This window comes from Argentina silus (genome assembly GCF_951799395.1).
Source record: "Argentina silus genome assembly, chromosome: 2".
In the NCBI taxonomy this organism is placed as follows: domain Eukaryota; kingdom Metazoa; phylum Chordata; class Actinopteri; order Argentiniformes; family Argentinidae; genus Argentina; species Argentina silus.
In genome coordinates, this window is record NC_139656.1 from 15,988,129 (window position 1) to 16,007,441 (window position 19,313).

The 19,313-nt window shown below is 42.3% G+C and overlaps 2 protein-coding genes across 6 annotated transcripts in view; one reads left to right on the forward strand and one right to left on the reverse strand.

Annotated features, from left to right (window-relative positions):
* Positions 1–1,913: 1,913 nt before the first annotated feature.
* acp2 (acid phosphatase 2, lysosomal) lies at positions 1,914–11,696 on the reverse strand. The gene is made up of 12 exons (XM_083664977.1): positions 11,529–11,696; positions 9,943–10,064; positions 7,477–7,572; positions 7,149–7,235; positions 6,779–6,931; positions 6,508–6,606; positions 6,210–6,299; positions 5,162–5,294; positions 4,708–4,796; positions 4,506–4,612; positions 4,135–4,310; positions 1,914–3,762 (listed from the first exon to the last, which is right to left on the reverse strand). Exons 2-12 carry the CDS (start codon positions 10,027–10,029, stop codon positions 3,626–3,628), a joined length of 1,254 nt encoding a protein of 417 aa, XP_083521103.1. The 5' UTR covers positions 10,030–10,064; positions 11,529–11,696; the 3' UTR covers positions 1,914–3,625.
* Positions 10,788–19,313, forward strand: part of LOC310801031 (muscarinic acetylcholine receptor M4-like) — a gene marked incomplete at both ends in the record, with an annotated part of 96,216 nt that continues 87,690 nt past the window's right edge. For 3 of the 5 annotated variants that reach the window (XM_083664971.1, XM_083664972.1, XM_083664974.1), the window contains 7 exons: positions 10,788–11,109; positions 11,627–11,871; positions 12,109–12,167; positions 12,273–12,456; positions 12,854–13,026; positions 13,396–13,462; positions 13,553–15,039. In XM_083664971.1, coding sequence (XP_083521097.1) covers positions 11,737–11,871; positions 12,109–12,167; positions 12,273–12,456; positions 12,854–13,026; positions 13,396–13,462; positions 13,553–15,039 — 2,105 coding nt within the window. The remainder of the gene's footprint in view (positions 11,110–11,626; positions 11,872–12,108; positions 12,168–12,272; positions 12,457–12,853; positions 13,027–13,395; positions 13,463–13,552; positions 15,040–19,313) is intronic. The other 2 variants (XM_083664973.1, XM_083664976.1) reach the window with 1 other exon arrangement.

Sequence of the window (19,313 nt, forward strand, 5' to 3'; positions counted from 1 at the left end):
GTATACATTACGTGATGACATATCTTGCATCTGTGAAATTTTGAAATATCATGTAGATTTCATGGAACATATACAATAAAGCCTCAATTGTGGCCCACTGAATCCAGCTTCTGTGTTGTATTGCAATTGCTGGAGAACAGCACCATCACCAGGATTTAGTGGTGCAAATGACAACAAATGTATTTTTCTGGCTTTTGCTGAAAATAACTTGTTAGCAGAATGGTGTTAACTATCATCATCAATCATACATATATGACATGCCATATCCCAATCAACTGTTTACCATGGGATTCCTCTCTAGTTACTAAGGTGGGTTGAATACAATAATCAGGTGAAACTTAGACTTCTCAAAAGACATTCACTAATTTCAAACAAATTCCACAATTAGCAAACAAACCACACAATTCCACAATTAGTGACTGGAAGCCTAGTGATCTGCTTAGTGTTGAAATGGCCATTAAAATTAATTTCCTTAGAAATTACAGTACATCAAATCAACTTTGGATTTCCTTATGGAATTCCCTCCATTCCAAATGGCGTCACATTTGATATCATATGTAGGCCTACAGTACACAGCCAGACAGCTTGCAAGCTCAACCACTTAAAGTGCAAGTAGCTTGTGTGACATTGATGAGATATTAGGTCCAATGATACATTTGTGCAGACTGACTCACAGTATATCAATATTGACCTGAATTAATAACATATACAACACTGCAGAGAGTCTTCTATCCTTTTGCTGACATAATGGACCCAACTTCCCCTGAGGACTAAGGGAGTCATTAAAGGCATTACATGCAGGTATCTTTAGTTCTGGTGATAAATAATGTAGGAGCAGAGACTCTATTCAGATGTTAGTTAGAACCCCACTCCCACACCTTTCAATCTGACACACTCACAACACTTACCTGTTGATCTTCAATCACTACAGTCACCAGGAGCTAGGCCAACTATTACTATTGAATTTAAATTATCAGCAGTTATAAGAATACTGTTGTTTTTGGTTGATGGTGCCTACAGTATAAGGTCCAAGATAACTGTATGCTAAAGACATGAGGAATACATCCTGACAGGCTGTGTTTTTCTTTGAAAACAGACCAGGATGGTACATTGTGATGCCTTAAGACCAAATCACCACACTGTCATGGATTCTTTTCATAGACAGCACAGCCCAACGTGGTTGATTCCATACTTATACAACCATTCTCAGTACATACAAGCTCTACCCTCTGGTCAGATAGTACATAGCATATTATTTTTAGCTGTAACTCTCACAAGTCCCTCATCTCAGGAATGTGGCCTGCCTGAGAGATTTCAAGACGAGGATTAGTCTTAAAAAAGCTAGTACTTTGAAATTGATGGCATACAGATTTTTGAAGAATAAAAACTTTATTGACTATAGTAATTCAACATTACTCAATGGTTGTGAACAAATTACTGTATAGCATACTGTTTATAATATGAGGAAACCACAAGAGCACTAAATGGAGAGGGGCTGACTTGAAAATCAAAGCACTGTCCGAGTACTCTATATAAAACTGTGGGGTTATTTTCTAAGAGCGAGCTAGTCTACTGGCTTTGGTACAAGCACCAAGGTTAGGCCCTGAGAGCACATTCCCTAAATCACAGTGGAGGCCTAAAACTGACTAAGTGGTTTCCCAGGGTCATGTTGGCTATTTTGTAGTGTATGGTTAGCCTGGTCCCAGTTTTGTTTGTGCTTTAGGCAACTCCTCTGCCTATTGGCATGACAATAATAGTCAGAGCAGTTGGCACAGAGAGGCTAAAGCACAGAGAGGCTAGTGAATGGTAGAATAAGCTCTGTACATGGTGTAATATGTTGGCATTCCTGAAAACCCTCTGATAAATGATAATAAGTGTTGTCAGAAAACACAATACCATTTTTATTTTGAGAAAAATAATAGTGACAAGCCATTTTTAAGTTAAATCATTTATTTTTTGATTTGGATCATGACTGGGACATGTCCTGAGCAGTGAGAATGTGAAACTGACTGTTTTCTTATTGCATTGTGTGTACATTCCCTTCCTCTTAGAACAAGTAGGCCCTACTCAATAATTTTGAGGATGAAAAAAGGTGCAGTAACAAGGAATTATCATTGATAATTTAAGACATTTAAATACAATGTCGTAAAACAAACTGTTTTACGACAAGTGCAAACACTCTGGTTAAAATTAAAGCGTTGCAGACTTCCAGTGCTTAGAAGGCTTATAACAAATTTCCAGCATATCAGGACATAATTCATAACAGCTTTGCAAACATTATCAGGAGTAATCTCAATTGTCGAAAAATTATTGTGGTACCTGTTTCACGACAGCCTATGTAAATACAACATTTCAAAATAAGGCTCATCTCTATGCCAAACAAAATCATAAATTAACTGTATAGTCTAGCTACTGACTGTGGCAATGTGATAACATGGTTAAGAACAGGAGACATGACAACTGTACTGTATATCTGTCAAAACTATGTGAGAAACAGTGATGGGGCCAATGCTACATGGATAGCTTGAATAAGATGCATGCTTAAACAAAGCCACAATTATAATTACCCATTGCCCATGAATACACAATAGAATTAACACATGTAATTTACACATGAATGTTCTGTCATCACTATCAATCTGCTTGCAACAACTGAACAATTTGCATTGTTTAATTGGGAACGCAGCAGAGTTCCCTCTTTTTAGGTTGTGAGCACTTGAGTAATTTTATCCTATCATTAGAAAAGTATAACATATTCAATTGTAATTACAATTATATTTAAGGAATCTTAAAACAGAATCGCTCAGACCGTGATGTGTTAACCCTAGAAGCAAAGTCTTAAAAGGGGCAAACAGGGGCAGATAGTGGGAAAGGGAGATGAGCTTGAACACAGCAGTCACACTGTTAGGCAGTAACATACTTCCAGCAAACAACTGCATTACTCTGCCTAAAATGAAAGCTAAAACCCAGAGGCACAAAGCATGACAGGCTTGTTAATTTCTCTGAGAAAAGTACCCTGGAAATCACTACCATCAGGGAAATAAAGAGCATTCATTGCTGAGGTCAGTCCTTGACAGAAAGGCGCACAGACAATCCTCAAGTGCAGAAAAATAACTGTCATTCCCAGAGGGGAAAATGGCATCGCTAGCTCACATCAGAGTGTGAGCCAGCCAGTGGTCACTAGGTGACTTGGACCCATGAGCAACCTCAATAAAATCTAAATGATATTTGCTCATTATCAACACACAAAATGTTCTTCGTTCCCCTCTCCCTTTAAAAAGAGTGTGGCTCTACTGCCAAAAGAGTCCAACAAGGTTTCCAGATTCCTAGGTAATGGAGTTCTGCATCTGCATTCGTTCATACGCTTAACAACACTCACCATGACTAGGATTGAAATGAGGGTAACCACCATTGTCCTCTCCAGGAATCTCTGTGCATTTGTAGTAGCAAATATTAAGGTCCCAAAAAAATATTTAAAAGAAAATAGACAAATAAAAACTTGCACTAAAAGCAGTCAGTGAGTGTTCCCATTCCCTGAGTCCCTAACAGAGGGCGGGCTGGGGGGCATTCAGAGGTCTTCTTCACTATCCCAAGGATCCTGCCTACCAAGGAGCTTGGTCATTTGTCAGGAGTACTCCTCACCCTCGTTGACCACCTGATTATAGCCACTGGAGGTATCCCGTTGCCGACAGAGCACAGCGAGGAGGACGACGATGAGGAGAAACAGCAAACAGCCACAAACCGCCAGTCCAATGATCACATCTAAGAGAATGGTCCAGAGAGAGAGGGAGATGAGAATATGTAAAACAAACAATCAGAACATAACTCAATGTTCTATGGCCTAAAGGAGCCACACCAAAGGGTCAACCCAATAATGGGTTGAATAAACCCAATGGCTTAACTATGGCTTGAAGGTTTACTAAAGGTGCTTGTATGATAGCTTGTTATACAAGTAAGCAATGCACCAGAGACAACACACAGTCAAATCTTTAAATGTAATATATTTTATATAATTCATACATTTTTCAAGCCTCTTTGGCAGAACTGCTTGATAAATTCTTCGTTCTGGGTCTTGAGCGTGGTACCAAGGGGTGGAGACTTCGGCTCTCTACTGTATATTAGTATCCATCATACCTTGATCTTTTGCAGGAGTCTCTACTTTGCACTCCTTCTCCCAATCCTCAGGGATATATGGTTTGGTGAGGCGCACAAAGTCCTCTAGCGGACAGTAGAGGTCACAGCCAGGCAGAGCCACAAGGTAGGGATCTCTAGAGCTGTCATTACGGTAGAACATGGCCACCGACATGGATCTAATGGGAGGAAGAAGAGATGTGAAATTGAAGGAGGAGAAGCATTTTTCCAAAAACACAGACTGACATATGGTTTCAACTTGATTGAGTATTGCTTATTTGAACTGTCTCCAAGGATTAACATGACTTATACTATTGCATTGCAAGTTTGGATCAGCTATCAGAAAGGGAGTTATGCCATCAAGTGCAGCCTACCCATTGTCTTCCTGGTAGAGTTCAAATATGTGGCAAGAAGCATAGGGTGGCTGCTTTCCATTGAAGACATTCATGCTCGACTGCAAAGCCACAATGGTGGTGTCATGCTGTAAAGTAACATACAATACATGAGACACAGTTTGCACCAAATAACCAAAAGGCATCCCCATTACATGAGAAAATGTGCAAGATATAGTCTTACCGCAGAGAACATCATCATCTTCATGCGGTGTTTGGAGTCAGGAACTGCAAACTCTGAGATATTTTTCACGATTTGACCCAAGAGAATGCCTATTTGGTGGAGAAGTGAAGAGGACATTATGGGCAGTTGACAAGACAATTGAGGAAACTACTGTTTGTCTCATTCACTCAGTGTTATAAACACAACATCAAATATTGGCTGACTATAATAGCAGGTCAGTATTCAGTATCAGTTCAGCAACCAAATGAGTGATTCTTGATAATGTGCAAAGGGCTAGTCGTTTTTGTATAAGTAAGATCGTCAACAATTTCAGTGAACTCCTACGCAAATCTGTTGTCGCTCTTGCTAAGGCCGTAAAGAAATGCAGCCATAAAGGAGCACATAAGAGAGTGAAAGTATATTAGGGTTACAGTAACAGACAGGTTGACTGTCCTGCCCTGACATGTGGCCTCACCTCCCTGGAGACGGCTTTTCTCCTGTTGCTTGTGGACTCCAAACATGATCTTAAAGCCAAAGTCCTTGAGCTTCCTCAGATTATCCAGGACATCAGGGGTTACCCAGGGGGGCGCAGTCAAGTTGTGCTTTGCCTGAAATGAGACAGATGGAGACACACGCAAACAGAAAATGAAATGCCTTGATACAGTATGATAACATCAAGGTGAAACGGTACACAACAAAATGCCAGGAAAAACAAACACTTTCTAAACTATGGATTTATAATGGAAACATAAAGTGAAGTGATGTTTAATCTTACATTTTAATCATTTAGCAGACGCTGTTATCCAGAGTGACTTACAATAAGTGCATTTGTCCAAAGTAAGTGAATCAACTACTGTATACGTCAGTCATCGCAAGTAAAACTTTATGACCAAAAACAAAAGCAGTCACAGCACTAGAGTACGGGAAGACAATTTGTTAGTATTTATAGTGTTTTTTATTTTATGCAACAGTTCAGGCACCATACAATGTAAAACCAATACAATAATGGTAGGGTGCATTGAAGGTTGGTTGTGTTTTGATCTTGATTGTCAATACTTTTCCCCCCCCCCATGTAACCCTAGATGACCTGTAGCCATATTATTGCCTTTGTGACATTCCCATGACCCTCCCAAATATCTTTCGCCATGGTAGGTTTATTTTTGCTGACGTGCAATCAGCCAGACGAGGGGATAAGAGGCCGTTGGGGGTGGTGAAACAAGTTTCTTCACCTCTCCACAGTCACAAGACACAGTAGTAGCTGTAGCCAGACAGTTCTAGTTAACGGTTCTGCTTTCACAACTCACTGTGGTTCCTTACTAGCTACACATGGGTCTGTAGGAGTAATTCAGATCCTAGCTCAAAGACTAACACTCACTCTATCCAAGTGATTCATGGTGTGATAGATAGGCCCTGTCCTGTTATGCATCTAAATTAATGCTGCATTGACAGTAAGCACAGCGAGTTTAACTAGAGGCATGACATCTGATGTAAATTCCATCTTTGTGGATTTGCAAGCTGCTTACCTCACAGAATAGGGTGTCATGGACACTCCATACAGTCTCGATGGTGGCGTTCGTCAGACCAGTTTTGTTTCTTATCATCTCTAGAAAATCCTGCAAGTAAAACATTATGATTCAATGATAATCTAGACCAGAGGCACCCAAAAACCCCTCAAACTTAGGTGCAAACAGAATGTGAAGACAGAACGTGAGGGCTCTCAAACCACTTTAGGTCGTGAATAAAACCGGAATTTCATAAAAAGAAGACTCCAGATTCATTTGCCAGTCATTATCAAACTCCAGTGAATCCAGTACCACTTACTTTGTATATGAAGGTCATGTTGAGGAATTCTTCAGAGTGTTGGGTTTCATTCATGAGGACTTTATAGCGAGGGCAATCAGAGATCGGAAACGACAAAAGCTAGAATAGGTACAGAATTCAGGTGTGAAAATGTGTGGACTGAGGCAGGGGGTTATGCAATTAACACATGGCATGGTGAGTTCTTCGAAACCGAAGATATTCCATGCATCTTTGGACATCACCCAAAACATCTTGAAGTCCCATAGACACTCTTCCCTAGCACCCTGCTCACCCTTTCCTCAGCCTGGGGCACAGTATGGACAGGGATGGGCTGCCACAGCAGATCTGATCTGAAGACCTGCGACCCATTAGGAGGGTACAATCCAGCCAAGTTGGCCTCTGCACTCATCAAGGTGCGGTCGTAGTCTGTGCTCCTCACAGAAATCTAGACAAAGGGGGATGAGAATCTACCATTTGTGTTTTCAATGGCTTTTCTTCATGCCTCAGCACCTTAACACACTGACTGGAGTCATTGTTGTGTTTCGCATGGGCATTCAAAGAAGACAGAATATTGTCATAGCCTTTTCAATTTGAAATAGGTAGGTAGGATAGTAGTATCATAATTTCCTCTACATTAAATGAGTAGTGACAAGGAGACTAACCTCATGACGGTCATATGTATCATTGAGGAAACCCAGATAGCGCATCCGCAGCGCCCGTCCTAGGTCGAAGTGCTGCTTCATTCCCTCCTGGAGATCATATAATTGGATGATATTAGAAAAACACAAACCACCCATCATCCTCCTTATGACAATAGTGGTGCACACACAGAACTCATAAGATATAATCAGAAGGTTTAGTATGAAAATGAAGTATTGTTACTGAGTATAGAGAAGTGGTGAAAACAGGTAGGCAAATGGCCGACAACATAAAGTAGAATATATTTCTATGCAAGATTAAAATGTTGATTTCTATTGCATTGGTATTTACCTGGGACAGCTGTCCAAAGCCCTGAGGCCAAGCGCTCTCCTGGTAGAGATCTGTTGGGTAGGCTTTTACTGGCGATCGGTCCCCATGGCGATAGAGCTGTGTGGAAAAAAATGTACATCAAAAGAAACAATCTTTAATCGAAGTGTGTGTTTTTATGACTCAAAGCACCAGACAAGTGACATGGTACTCAATCAGTTCAGGTTGTTCAGACAACAGCAGACAACCCAAAAAATCAAGCTCTAATTTAATTTTGATCTTATTTAACATGCATGCAGCAACTCTGTTTAACCTTAGCTAGCTAACTGACTTCTTAATCCTGTTCATCCTTTAAAACTAGCGATTAATTTCTATCTAGGTATGGGCAATTCCACGGTAACAGAATTATGCTGGGACTTGCTTTTTACTTTGAAAAGTATGCCAAACAAAAACTTTTGATAGCAAAGTTTAACAAACGATACAACTCAATGCACAATGCCTACTTCTAACAATCCCAACTGAAAATATATATATATAAAAACACATTTACTTTAAGAACTGTGCAGATTGAAAGTTTGGTTACATAATGACCATAAAATCTCCCTGTTTTTTTTTTATGTAACCAGGTTCCCCCCAAACTCTTAAATATCTACCCCAAATTAAGATTTAAATATGTCTGCATGACAAGTGGGGTGTTAGCTATCATCTGATGCCTTGAGTTTGAAAAAATCCCTTTTGGTTGTTGAGCTACAATAAGTGAAGAGGATTTACATTCACCAACAGAATGACGGTAACATAATGACTAAATGGTTCCCCCACAGAAATGCATGATTTATGGATTTGAATATAATTTTGTACATGATGATGTCACAAAAATAGAGAAACAATTATAGAAATATGAGAGAAATAGACACTCATTAAGGTAATAATATGATTTTATCAATATATAACATTAAAAAGGGAACTTGATAACTCACACAACACAAAGAAACATAACTCTTAAATGAATGTGATTTAAATCAATGACATTTGTGGTTTTTAGTGTCTTTTTCTTCATTATACCAAAAAGTAAATAGCCTACACTTTTGGTATCAAAACGAATTTTGAAAAAATCCAATACAAGTTGGCTTGTCATGTGCAGACACACAGACACCCAATCTGCTCCTAGTTTGCCTCAGAGATAGCTGCAAAATGAACGCTATTGATTGTCTGCATAGGACGGCTCCTAAGAATCTGTCTTGGGGACACCACATCATGAGACACCACAGGACAAATTCCTTGCTGTCCATTTTGTAGAAGTGTGCAATATGTTTGTCATCATTCTCAATGGCAGGTACTTGCTACATACTTGTGTGATTTGCTTTCCCCACTGTATTCAACAATGAAGTCTCCATTTTGCGGAGCATGAGATGACGATGTTGACGCAGTGGTTTGTAACTACTACTGTATGATTTCCCACTGTTTTTCGTCTGTCCCTGTGGAAGAAACCTTTTGGAACCCTTTTGGGTCCCATCCCTGTGAAAAGGGTTTGACATGGAATTTAAAAGGGTTCCAAAAGGGATCTTCTACAAGGACAGCTGAAGAACCATTTTAGGTTCTGTAAAACCTGTACAATAAGTGAATGTAGCAAATTCAAATTCAGTAATTCGATTACCGATGTTATCATTTTGTTACCGATTAGCTAACAGAATGACCAGTTTTAATCACTTATTAATTCTTAAACTAAATCGATATCAGTAAAAACACTAAATATTCGGTAGGTCGACCTATACTTCTTACTTTTCTTAACTTTCATTATCCTTGCTCCACATGAGAGAGAGAAATGTGTGGGTTGACCTGGAGACTGAGCAATGATTCTTATTAAACTTACAGAAGACAAACCATTTCCTCAAAACGAAGTGTTGATATTAGTTGACCGGGGTCTATACTTGAACTTTAATTAGGTTTGATGTTTTTCTAAACACCTTTAAATACTTTTTTCTAGTCTATTTCTTAGACGCTTTTCCATATGTTTGATCAGAAGTGAAATCCTTTGCTTACCCCTATTCGTATGATAGAAGATGTTTGAGAAATTTATTTTTGATTTAATTTCCCAAAAACATAGACTTAGCTTTCATTTGGCACCCAATTTTATATGCTCTGATGAATTCCATATTTTGATTCTCATGGGTCCTTTTACACGAAACTGCCCGAATGCCATGTATCTAGTTACTGAGAGAGGAACACTGAAGTAGTAGACTGACAGCTTGATATGCTACCTAGCTAGTAGCTATGATCCTTGTCGACTTACTGCGAGCTGGGTTTACAAAAATCACAGGATAGGATCCTCTCGCAGGACTAGACTAACGATTTGTGGTAAAAAATAAATTTAAAAAAAAACTCAGTGGGCAGCCGAAGACAAGGCTCCATATTCTGACATGTTGACTTGACTTCCCAACACCACCAACTTGGCCAGCTAGCTCACACGCTACATGCTAGCTACCTACTCACCACTGTCACAAATGTCAGTCTTCTGTCTCCAACACCTTTGCCTAACACAACAGCCAATGTAAACAGTAGCAGTCCAGTCGAGCCCATCGTCAACGACTAGTTGGGCACTTGACTCCTGACAGCTGAGTACAACAACATGGACAGTTTGAGTTCGTATTGTTTTGCTAGCTAGCACAAAGACGACGATGATAAGGTGCGGGTGAAAGAAGTGTACGTAACGCTTTGCACGTGGGCTCACGACCAATCACATCAATAGTTGGCTCACCGTTTTGTTCATCCGGAAGTCACATGAAGAAGTTGTCTTCATCCTGTATAGCCCAAGGTACTGGCTGTGTTCCAAAATGCGTTCTTGCACTCTATCTAGAGCGTATACTGTACTTGGTATACGTTCTAAATAGAGTGCAAGGACGCATTTTGGAACAGAGCCACTGTTTAGTGCTGACAAAGGCCGCTTAATATGTGACAGGCTTCGAATATCACTCTCGCAGACCATTGGTCAGACTGCAGACTCAGAAGGAAGTAGCCAGTGGAGGAGGTGCACGATGGCTGATTTGTTTTTGTCAGTGCTGGGCTTATATTTGTGAACCCTGGAATAAAATAATTTATTTGGGAACGTTCCACCACTGTAGTGTAAACATATATTTGTGAAGCCTGGAATAAAATAATTTATTTGGGAACGTTCCACCACTGTAGTGTCAACCAAAAACATCTGCTCATAAAACAATTTAAGTTTTACATGTTAAAAATAGTTTCACTTTGGAACACAAACAGTTCCCCCCACTAACCCCTAAACACACGCACACACACACCACACATGTCATGTTTTCAGGGTAAATTGGCCAACTTTGAAGCGTAATCACATTCACTGTTGTTGAAAGTTCTCATTCTGGACTTGAATCATTTCGGCTTTCGACTGTGTTCCTGTGCTCCACTTGTAATGTCTGTGTGAGCACTTAGTCTTGAGCTAGCCAGCTATTAAATGTTTTTGAAAACAATTGTCTAAGCTAACTACCACAGTTACCAACCAACAGTGCAGAACAGTCGGTTAGAAGAGTAAATCATCAAAGGAAATAACAAATAATCATTGGAGGCATATAAGGAGATCTGTCTTCCCATCATAAAGATTTATATCCACCGGACCTTCAATCAGGATCGCAGAAGGGAACGGTAGGAACAAGGCCAGGGGGGCAGGGCCAGGGGAACGTTAGCTAGCTGTTATTGTTAGCAAGCTAGCTTGCCAAATAAGATGCAAGCTGTTTTGATGCAAGACAACTCGCTTGCTAAGCTAACCTGGTTATTCGCGGGTGGAAGTGTGAAACAGAAATAAATATCTCACTAGTGCAAGTATAGCTAGACAGGTCTGTTACGCAAGCTAGCTAGCCTAGGGCATCAGTTAGCTTGATTGTTGTGTCAGCAAACCAGTTAGCCAAGACAGTAATTCATGTTTATATATGTGGTCCTACGGAACCTGTTCTTAGTTAAGTCTTGTATTCTTCGTATATATTTAATATACACGCACATAGGTACGACTTTATTAAGTTGCCCCGCTGTGTAGTAATTAACATTATAGGATAGTAACACCTCACCTTGCTACCTCATACATGACAGCTAGATGTTACTGGCATACTTATGACAACTTTCATTTGTGATAGTTGTATGGTTGAACTTGTCTTGCTCCCTCTAGCCTCCAAGCTGGCCACAGGACTGTCTTCTCCATGGTCTTTTCTTAGTTGCCCTGACGAGGATCAACAGACATCAGTGTGAAGGAGAGGGAGGACAGCCCTGCCCTGTGAGATGAAGACTACCTATCAAAAGAATTCTGTGCGGATCCTGTCTGGCCGTGAGCAAGGGGCCCGTGGCCTGGGTTCGCAGCGTCTCCTGCAGCAGCTAGTAGAGGAGAGAACCAGGCGGATGAAATGGCAGAGCCAGGTAAGGAGCATCCTTGAAGAGACGAGTTTAATCATACTGTATCTCATTGCATCATACAGCAATATGAACCCTTCGTGTATTTTGAAATCTTAAAAAGCTTGTTTCAAAAGTGGAAATGCTTTTTAAGCTTATCTGTTTTGTCTTGTTTGGCAATAGGGGAATAAACAGCGATGCTAAAGGTATAATTAAGATGATCAGGCAATGTTTTTATTATGTACTTGCTTTGCTTTTCCTCAGAAAGTGGAGTTGCCAGACAGCCCTCGCTCTACTTTCCTGTTGGCTTTCAGCCCCGACAGGTCAGAGTGACATCCTATAAAAAAGCTGCCATATTTTTCAGCTGATGGAAACCACTTTAGAAGTGTACGGTATGTACACAGTAATATATGTTTTTTCTTCTGTAGGACCCTTATGGCATCCACACATGTCAACCACAACATATACATCACAGAATTGAAGACAGGCAAGTGTATTCACTCTCTGGTGGGCCACCGCCGCACCCCTTGGTGTTTGACCTTTCACCCCACCATCCCTGGCTTGGTGGCTTCAGGTTGCCTGGATGGAGAGGTCCGCATCTGGGACCTGCATGTGAGTGGTTGTCATCTTTTGCAAAGGAACTCCAGAGACTGTACAATATGTGTGTGCTGGCTGGGTATAGAGTACTGTTTTAAGTTTGTCTCTATTTCCTACCCATATCTTATCTCCCTGCAGACTCTTGTGGATATGATGTTTACTTTGGGTTTATGTAAAGACATTCATAAATCATATTGCAGAACTTTATAACTACCCTATTATTTTCTTTCACATACTAAAGTTAAAATACCTTATCGCCATCAACCATTACCCACATGTAAAATAAACATGACAAAATAGCAGCACATCCACTGGACCAAATGCTTTTTCTTGTATTTCAATATTGTGATGAAATGTGTGACTAGTTTTCCAAAGACGCAAATGTTTTCCTTATGCACACCGTGACTCTCAGGGTGGCAGTGAGAGCTGGTTCACTGAGAGCAATGTGGCCATCGCCTCTCTGGCCTTTCACCCTACCGTCCAGCTACTCCTCATCGCAACCAACAACGAGATCCACTTCTGGGACTGGAGTAGGCGGGAGCCATTTGTCATGGTCAAGACTGCCAGCGAGACAGAGAGAGTCAGGTTTGACAAGCAGTTCAGCCTTCCTTGGCTCACCAGTGATCTCATAGTAGTAGATTGATTGGTTACACTTAAGTTGATCTCATACCTGTTTTGTGCAATTATTCCACTGTTCATATCCACCAAACTAATAACAATAACACTGAAATAACAAAACCGATCAACTCTTTTACTATGCAATTACAAAACAATAACTAAATTAGTTTGTTAATACATGAATGTTCCCAAAGTGATATGGTTACAACACAGAGGTACAGTAAGCAACTTGATATTGAATTCAGCATTATCCAAGTTTTGAATCTGAGGCAGACAATGCCATATTGTATTAGAATGTGAATAGGAGTAATAACACTTTGTGATTGTTTGTTACAGGCTGGTGAGGTTTGACCCATTGGGTCATTATCTGTTGACTGCTGTTGTGAATCCCTCTAACCAACAGGTGAGTCATGTATTACTTTACATTATTCAAGGTCAGTTACATCCTACATGCTCTCTGATTGTTGTTGTGCTTGTACTGTGTGCCTCTCAGCAGAGTGACGATGACTCTGAAGTCCCCATGGATAGTGTGGAGATGCCCCATTTCCGCCAGAGATCCTTTCTTCAGTCCCAGCCGGTGCGCCGCACCCCCATTCTCCACAACTTCCTGCACATCCTGTCATCGAGGAACTCAGGCTCACAGGCAGAGGAGCAGTCACCTGCACCCACAGCAGAAATTGCTGACTCTGGTCTTCCCTCAGGACATTATACTGCCATGAGGGATCGGCCCCGCCCCTCCTACCAGGGCTGTGTGCAGCACCTCGGCATGGTTTGCTTCTGCAGTCGTTGCTCTGCCACCCGAGCCCCGTCTCCGACAGCTGATGATCCTTCTGACCCTGAGAGCTTAGAGGCCCAGTCCCATGCCTCCACCTTCTCCTCTGCTCGCACTGAGCCCCGCCTCCCCTCTGAGCCTCGGTCCTCACACCGACCCTCTGCCTTCAGCAGTGTGTATAGCAGTGCAGGAGGACACTCCCTTCGTAGTATGTCCTCAAGCCCAGGCCAGCGCAGCATCCCGGGCCTCGGGGCCAGCCCTCATCTGGGCCACCAGCACCAAAGCCGGGGAGAGCGCTCTGGGCGGCTGGTGGGAGCAGACTGGATGGGCAGTATGCTGAACATGCGGCCTGAGCGTGGGGTAGAAGGAGCCACCCCACCCAGTTTTAGCACATCCTCTGTTAGCCTGCTGTCAGTACTGAGTCAGCAGGAGGCCTCCTCTCAGTCGCCTGTCTACACCTCTGCTTCAGATGTGGGGAGTTTCCCTTCAGCAATGGGTGGCGCCCACAGCAGTGGCAACATCTCTGGAGAGGGCCCCAGCAGTGGACACCATCTCCATGGAGAGGGGGGTCGTGGCAGCCCCAGCCCCACTGCCATCCGCAACGTGCTGCAATGCAACCTGAACCGCTACTTCCTGGAGTACGACCGCATGCGGGACACAGAGCATTCTGGGGGGGTTGGTGGTGGAGAGAGCAGCCCAGAGCAACAGACTCAAGAGATACTCAATAATAACATGGAACCTGAACGGGGGGGCTCCTCCTCTCACTATCAAACCCCCCACAGTAGTGATGGTGGTTCCGGTGGTCCGTCCCACGGCCATCTGAACCGCTGCAGGGTTTGCCACAACCTGTTCACCTTCAACCAGGGTACTCAGCGCTGGGAGCGTTCTGGCCAGACCCCATCACCAGAGGAGGAGGGAACTTCCTGGCAGCCTCCCAGCTCTGCCTTTCACACTCTGAGGCAGAGTGTGCTGCAGGAGCGCCAGCCCTCTGAGAGGAGACAGACTGGGCCTAGCGCTGAGGAGCCTGACGGGGACACCACCAGCCAACAGAGGGAACAGACTGTGGGGTTGGTGTACAATCAGGAGACAGGCCATTGGGAGCGAGTTTACAGACAGTCTGCCACTAGTCAAGAGGGGAATGTGCCACCCCAAGAGGCCTTAAACCAAGAAATGCCGGACGAAAGCCCAGATGACGATTACCTGAGAAGGTGAGAGAATGAGTGGGAGGGTCTCTTATCTGTTTCACGCAAGCGATATTTGCCTCCATATTTGTTTCAAACAAATGTCATACAATGTGGGCCTATGCTTTTGAATATAAGATCTGAAAAATCCAAATATACAGCGGGCCTATTTGCTCTATAGACTACAGTCTACTCTTTACACATTTTATGCATGAAAACATCATTGTAAAATACTGTAGCTTCTCCAAAGTGATTGAGAATTTGAATTAGGCCTTGTATAGGAATTAGCATTTTAGTTAGTGTTGGATGCCCCATCTCTGCTGAGGCCCCTACATTGTTGTTCTCCACTCTTTCACTTCAATCGTCATCTGCCAGATGCAGACAAAAACAACTCACAGATGCAACATTCAACACTATCCTATTAACTGCCAACTGCCATAACACCTGCACACAACTTCAAGTCACCCTGTGCTTCTAGTCACATGGGGTCTGGCAGATTTTCCATGCTTTGATTTTATGCCACCATCCTTTGAATTAAGCTTGCATATTTATCCCCCAGTCTAATGTATGAAAACCTTGATTATTTACTTTTTTATTTTTTCATTATAGTTGGGAGGGTGGAACAAACTTCTTAGAGGTATTTTTCATATTTGGAATGATGCCAATTAAAGTAGGCATTTATTTCTGTTTGAGACGCTGCTCCCCCATCCTGCTCATTAGTTTCTTGGCAGATGTTTCATTCTGTTTTTTCATGCCTTGGCAGTTTACCTAGACTTGGCAGCAATAGAGCAACTTGGCTTGCTTGTGAACTGCTCAGTGGTATGACCAGGCTTTGGCCTCTATTAACCTGTAGACATGTCTTACCGTTAACAGGTTAACCTCCAGGTTAACCTCCCTAATGTTTTTTTTGTTAAGTGTAGTATTTATTTATTATGTTATCGATAGACCAAATGAATGAACATTATACTGTGTCTCTGTGAGGTCTTTGGATTGTAAATGACACTTTTGTTTTGTGGTGGTTTTGAGGTGAACAAGGTTGATGAATCCTCAGTGTTCCACTTGGTGGCAGTGTGGTATCGACTAGATAAAGCCAGATGATTGTCAGGCAAGCAACTACCGGTGACAACTTGAGGAAATAGTGATGTTGCATATTAGGGGTTGGGTTTGGTGTTATACAACATTATTGTGCTGTAAAATCAATACAAGCCACAAAGACGCCTAGCCTATAAAAAGCATAGACTATTTTTCCAGGGCTTATGTTCTGGAGCCTTTTTTTAGTCTTAATTGAATAGAGTAGAATAGGCTCCTCTGCTCTACATGCCCCAATGACTGTGGCCAACGGCAGCTACACAATTATGATGTCTATTTTACATCAGCTCAGATGGGGTAGGCCTATACTATCTCTTTGGGAAAATGAAATCTCAAATGGCATGATACAGTATCTGCATAACATTTCACCACAGTCATTGACAACAAAAACAATAATTATTTTTCTCTCTCTCTTTCTCTTTCTTTGTCTCGCCTCAATCCCAGTCATCCCCTGTGTCCTGGAAGGTTGCAATTAGTGTATGTTTCAAGGGCAGTGTTGTGAACTTGTGAAACTGTGAAATGTGAAGTTTCCAGAGCCCCTCCTGCCCAACTCCTCTCATTATCTAATGCTGGAGCTTGTTGAGTGGAGAGCTCTCCTCTTCAGCATCCCAAGGGTGCTGCTCTACTTTGTCTGACACAAGGCCAAAGCATTGGCTCTAATCTGCCGGCCGTCAAAAAGCGCCTGGAAAGCAAACAACCAACATTACATTTTGTTCACCCCTCTTTCAGATTCCAGTCTCACAGATTGAGTTCACACTCAAATTAAGATGTATAAGAATCAGTGGCGGCTGGTGCCATTCAAGATTAGGGAAGACAATATTTGTTTATGAGTATGGCCTTATTTCTAATATAGCATATTGGATGACTGCATTTATATTCCATTCACCCAGCTCAATGTAACATTGGTAGGTTTAGGTTGTTACATACCCAGCCAGGGCATCATACAGGAATTTCTGACTCATTCAGTACCACCTTGCACACTCTTGCATGCATCTAATCACAGAGATCGGAGGAGCCAGAGGGTTCATTTCCGTTCTCAGTCTGTGGAATAATAAGGACTGCGCTGTTTTTTCAATGCTGGAGAACAATATGAAGGCTGTGAACATTGGTGCTTTACTCGATACTTACTACTGTTTGCACATTGTCCTTATTGGTTTTAGCTTAACGTGTGTTATGTCTAGGGTCTTACGATCTCTTTGCCGCACAGGCAGGGGCATCTCTACAGTAAGCCCAGCAAACATTGTAACCTCATTGAGACCAGGCTTCCCTAGTTCGGAAAGCCGAAGCGCTGGGGGAATCCTTTGCAAAATGACGCCTCGCGACACATTAAACCAATCAAATACCTTACTTGGACGGAGCTCCAGAAAAACTCAATTCCGTTTTTCCTTCAGGTTTTCTTCCATTTTCTTCAATGTTGCAAGCTAGCATAGACAACAACTCACTGCAAATTAGTCTTATCCAGTCGGAAAAAAACAGCCACATAACAACAAGCAGCCATTCTACGGGCATTTGGGGGGAGGGTTCTTGGAATGTAGCATCCAATGAAATTGCAAGCACATTCTGCCATCGCTCCGTCCAGTTCAATCCAATCCAAGCCATTATGACTCATCTAAAACTTTCCAGACCTCCAAAAGAGGCGTGGGAACAAAGTGATTTGGAGGTATGGCTACGCAAGGCTAGGGGCTTAGCCGAGAGGGGTGCATGTTCACTTTGAGATGAACATTGAGAGATTAGATGTACAGTACTAAGAATTTTGTAAAAAGATACAATACAAGACATTTTATTGTGAGGTAACTTGCACCTTCCCACCTGCCACAACAGACACTGCCAGTACTAAATATTACAGTGCGGGTCTCTACTTTGGAACATAAACATTTACAGTGTATTGCCAAAAACCTCTATACCCCTCAACAACTTCCAGCATAGACACCGACCTGTCCAATGAGACAAACTGCTTAAAGAATCCCACAATGACCCAATTACCCTCACACTAGGGTTGGGCGGTATAACGGTAATATGGTATCCAGAGATGGGAACACTAATGGGAACTAATCTACACTCACACCTCAAACTGAAACACCCATTAACAGCTGCATGGATGGGATATCTGTCTGTATCAATTGCTGCTGTTGGGTTCAAACAGCTATTCACTGACATGATTAGATTAGATTAGATTAGATTCAACTTTATTGTCATTGTGCAGAGTACAAGTACAGAGACAACGAAATGCAGTTAGCGTCTAACCAGAAGTGCAAAATAGCAGAAAGTGCAATGAACAGTATTTACAGGTAGTGCAATATGTGATCAGTAGTAGTGCAGTATAATATAGTATAATATAAGCAGTATAATATAGCAGTGCAGTATAGCAGTATGTGAGTAGCAGTAGCATTATAGCAGAATAAATAGTTACAGTATGAGCAGTGTAGCAGCATATGAGCTGTATGGGTAATGCAGTCTAGCAGTATATATGTATTAACAGTAACATGAGGTAGATGCAGAATAAATATAAATATGGAATGCCGTATAAACAAGTATGTACAGTATGTGCAGTAGTATTAAAGAAAATATAGGATATGTGCATTATGTGCATTATGAACAGTATGAACAGTATGGACAGGTATGTACAGAAGAGCAGTGGTATTGAGTAAGAGCAGGGGAGGGGAGTAATAGTGCAATAGTGCAATTGTCCGGGTGGGGGGGGGGGGGGGGGGGGGGGGGTTGCGGGGGTAGTAGGTTGTCAGGTAGGTGTAGTGTTCGTGTTCAGCAGGGTGACAGCCGCAGGGAAGAAGCTGCCTCTGAACCTACTGGTTTGGGTGCGGAGAGACCTGTAGCGCCTCCCGGAGGGGAGTGGGGTGAAAAGTCTATGGTTGGGGTGAGAGATGTCCTTGACGATGCTGCGTGCCTTACGCAAGCATCGTTTGCCCTGGACAGCCTCGATGGAGGGGAGTGAGGAACCGGTGATGCGTTGGGCAGTTTTCACCACCCTCTGCAGTGCTTTCCGGTCCGATGCCGAGCAGTTGCCATACCATACTGTGACACAGTTGGTAAGGATACTCTCGATGGTGCAGCGGTAGAAGTTCACCAGGATCTGAGGAGATAGATGGACCTTCTTTAGTCTCCTCAGGAAGAAGAGACGCTGGTGAGCCTTCTTTATCAGGGTGGAGGTGTTGAGGGTCCAGGAGAGGTCCTCAGAGATGTGGACACCCAGAAAC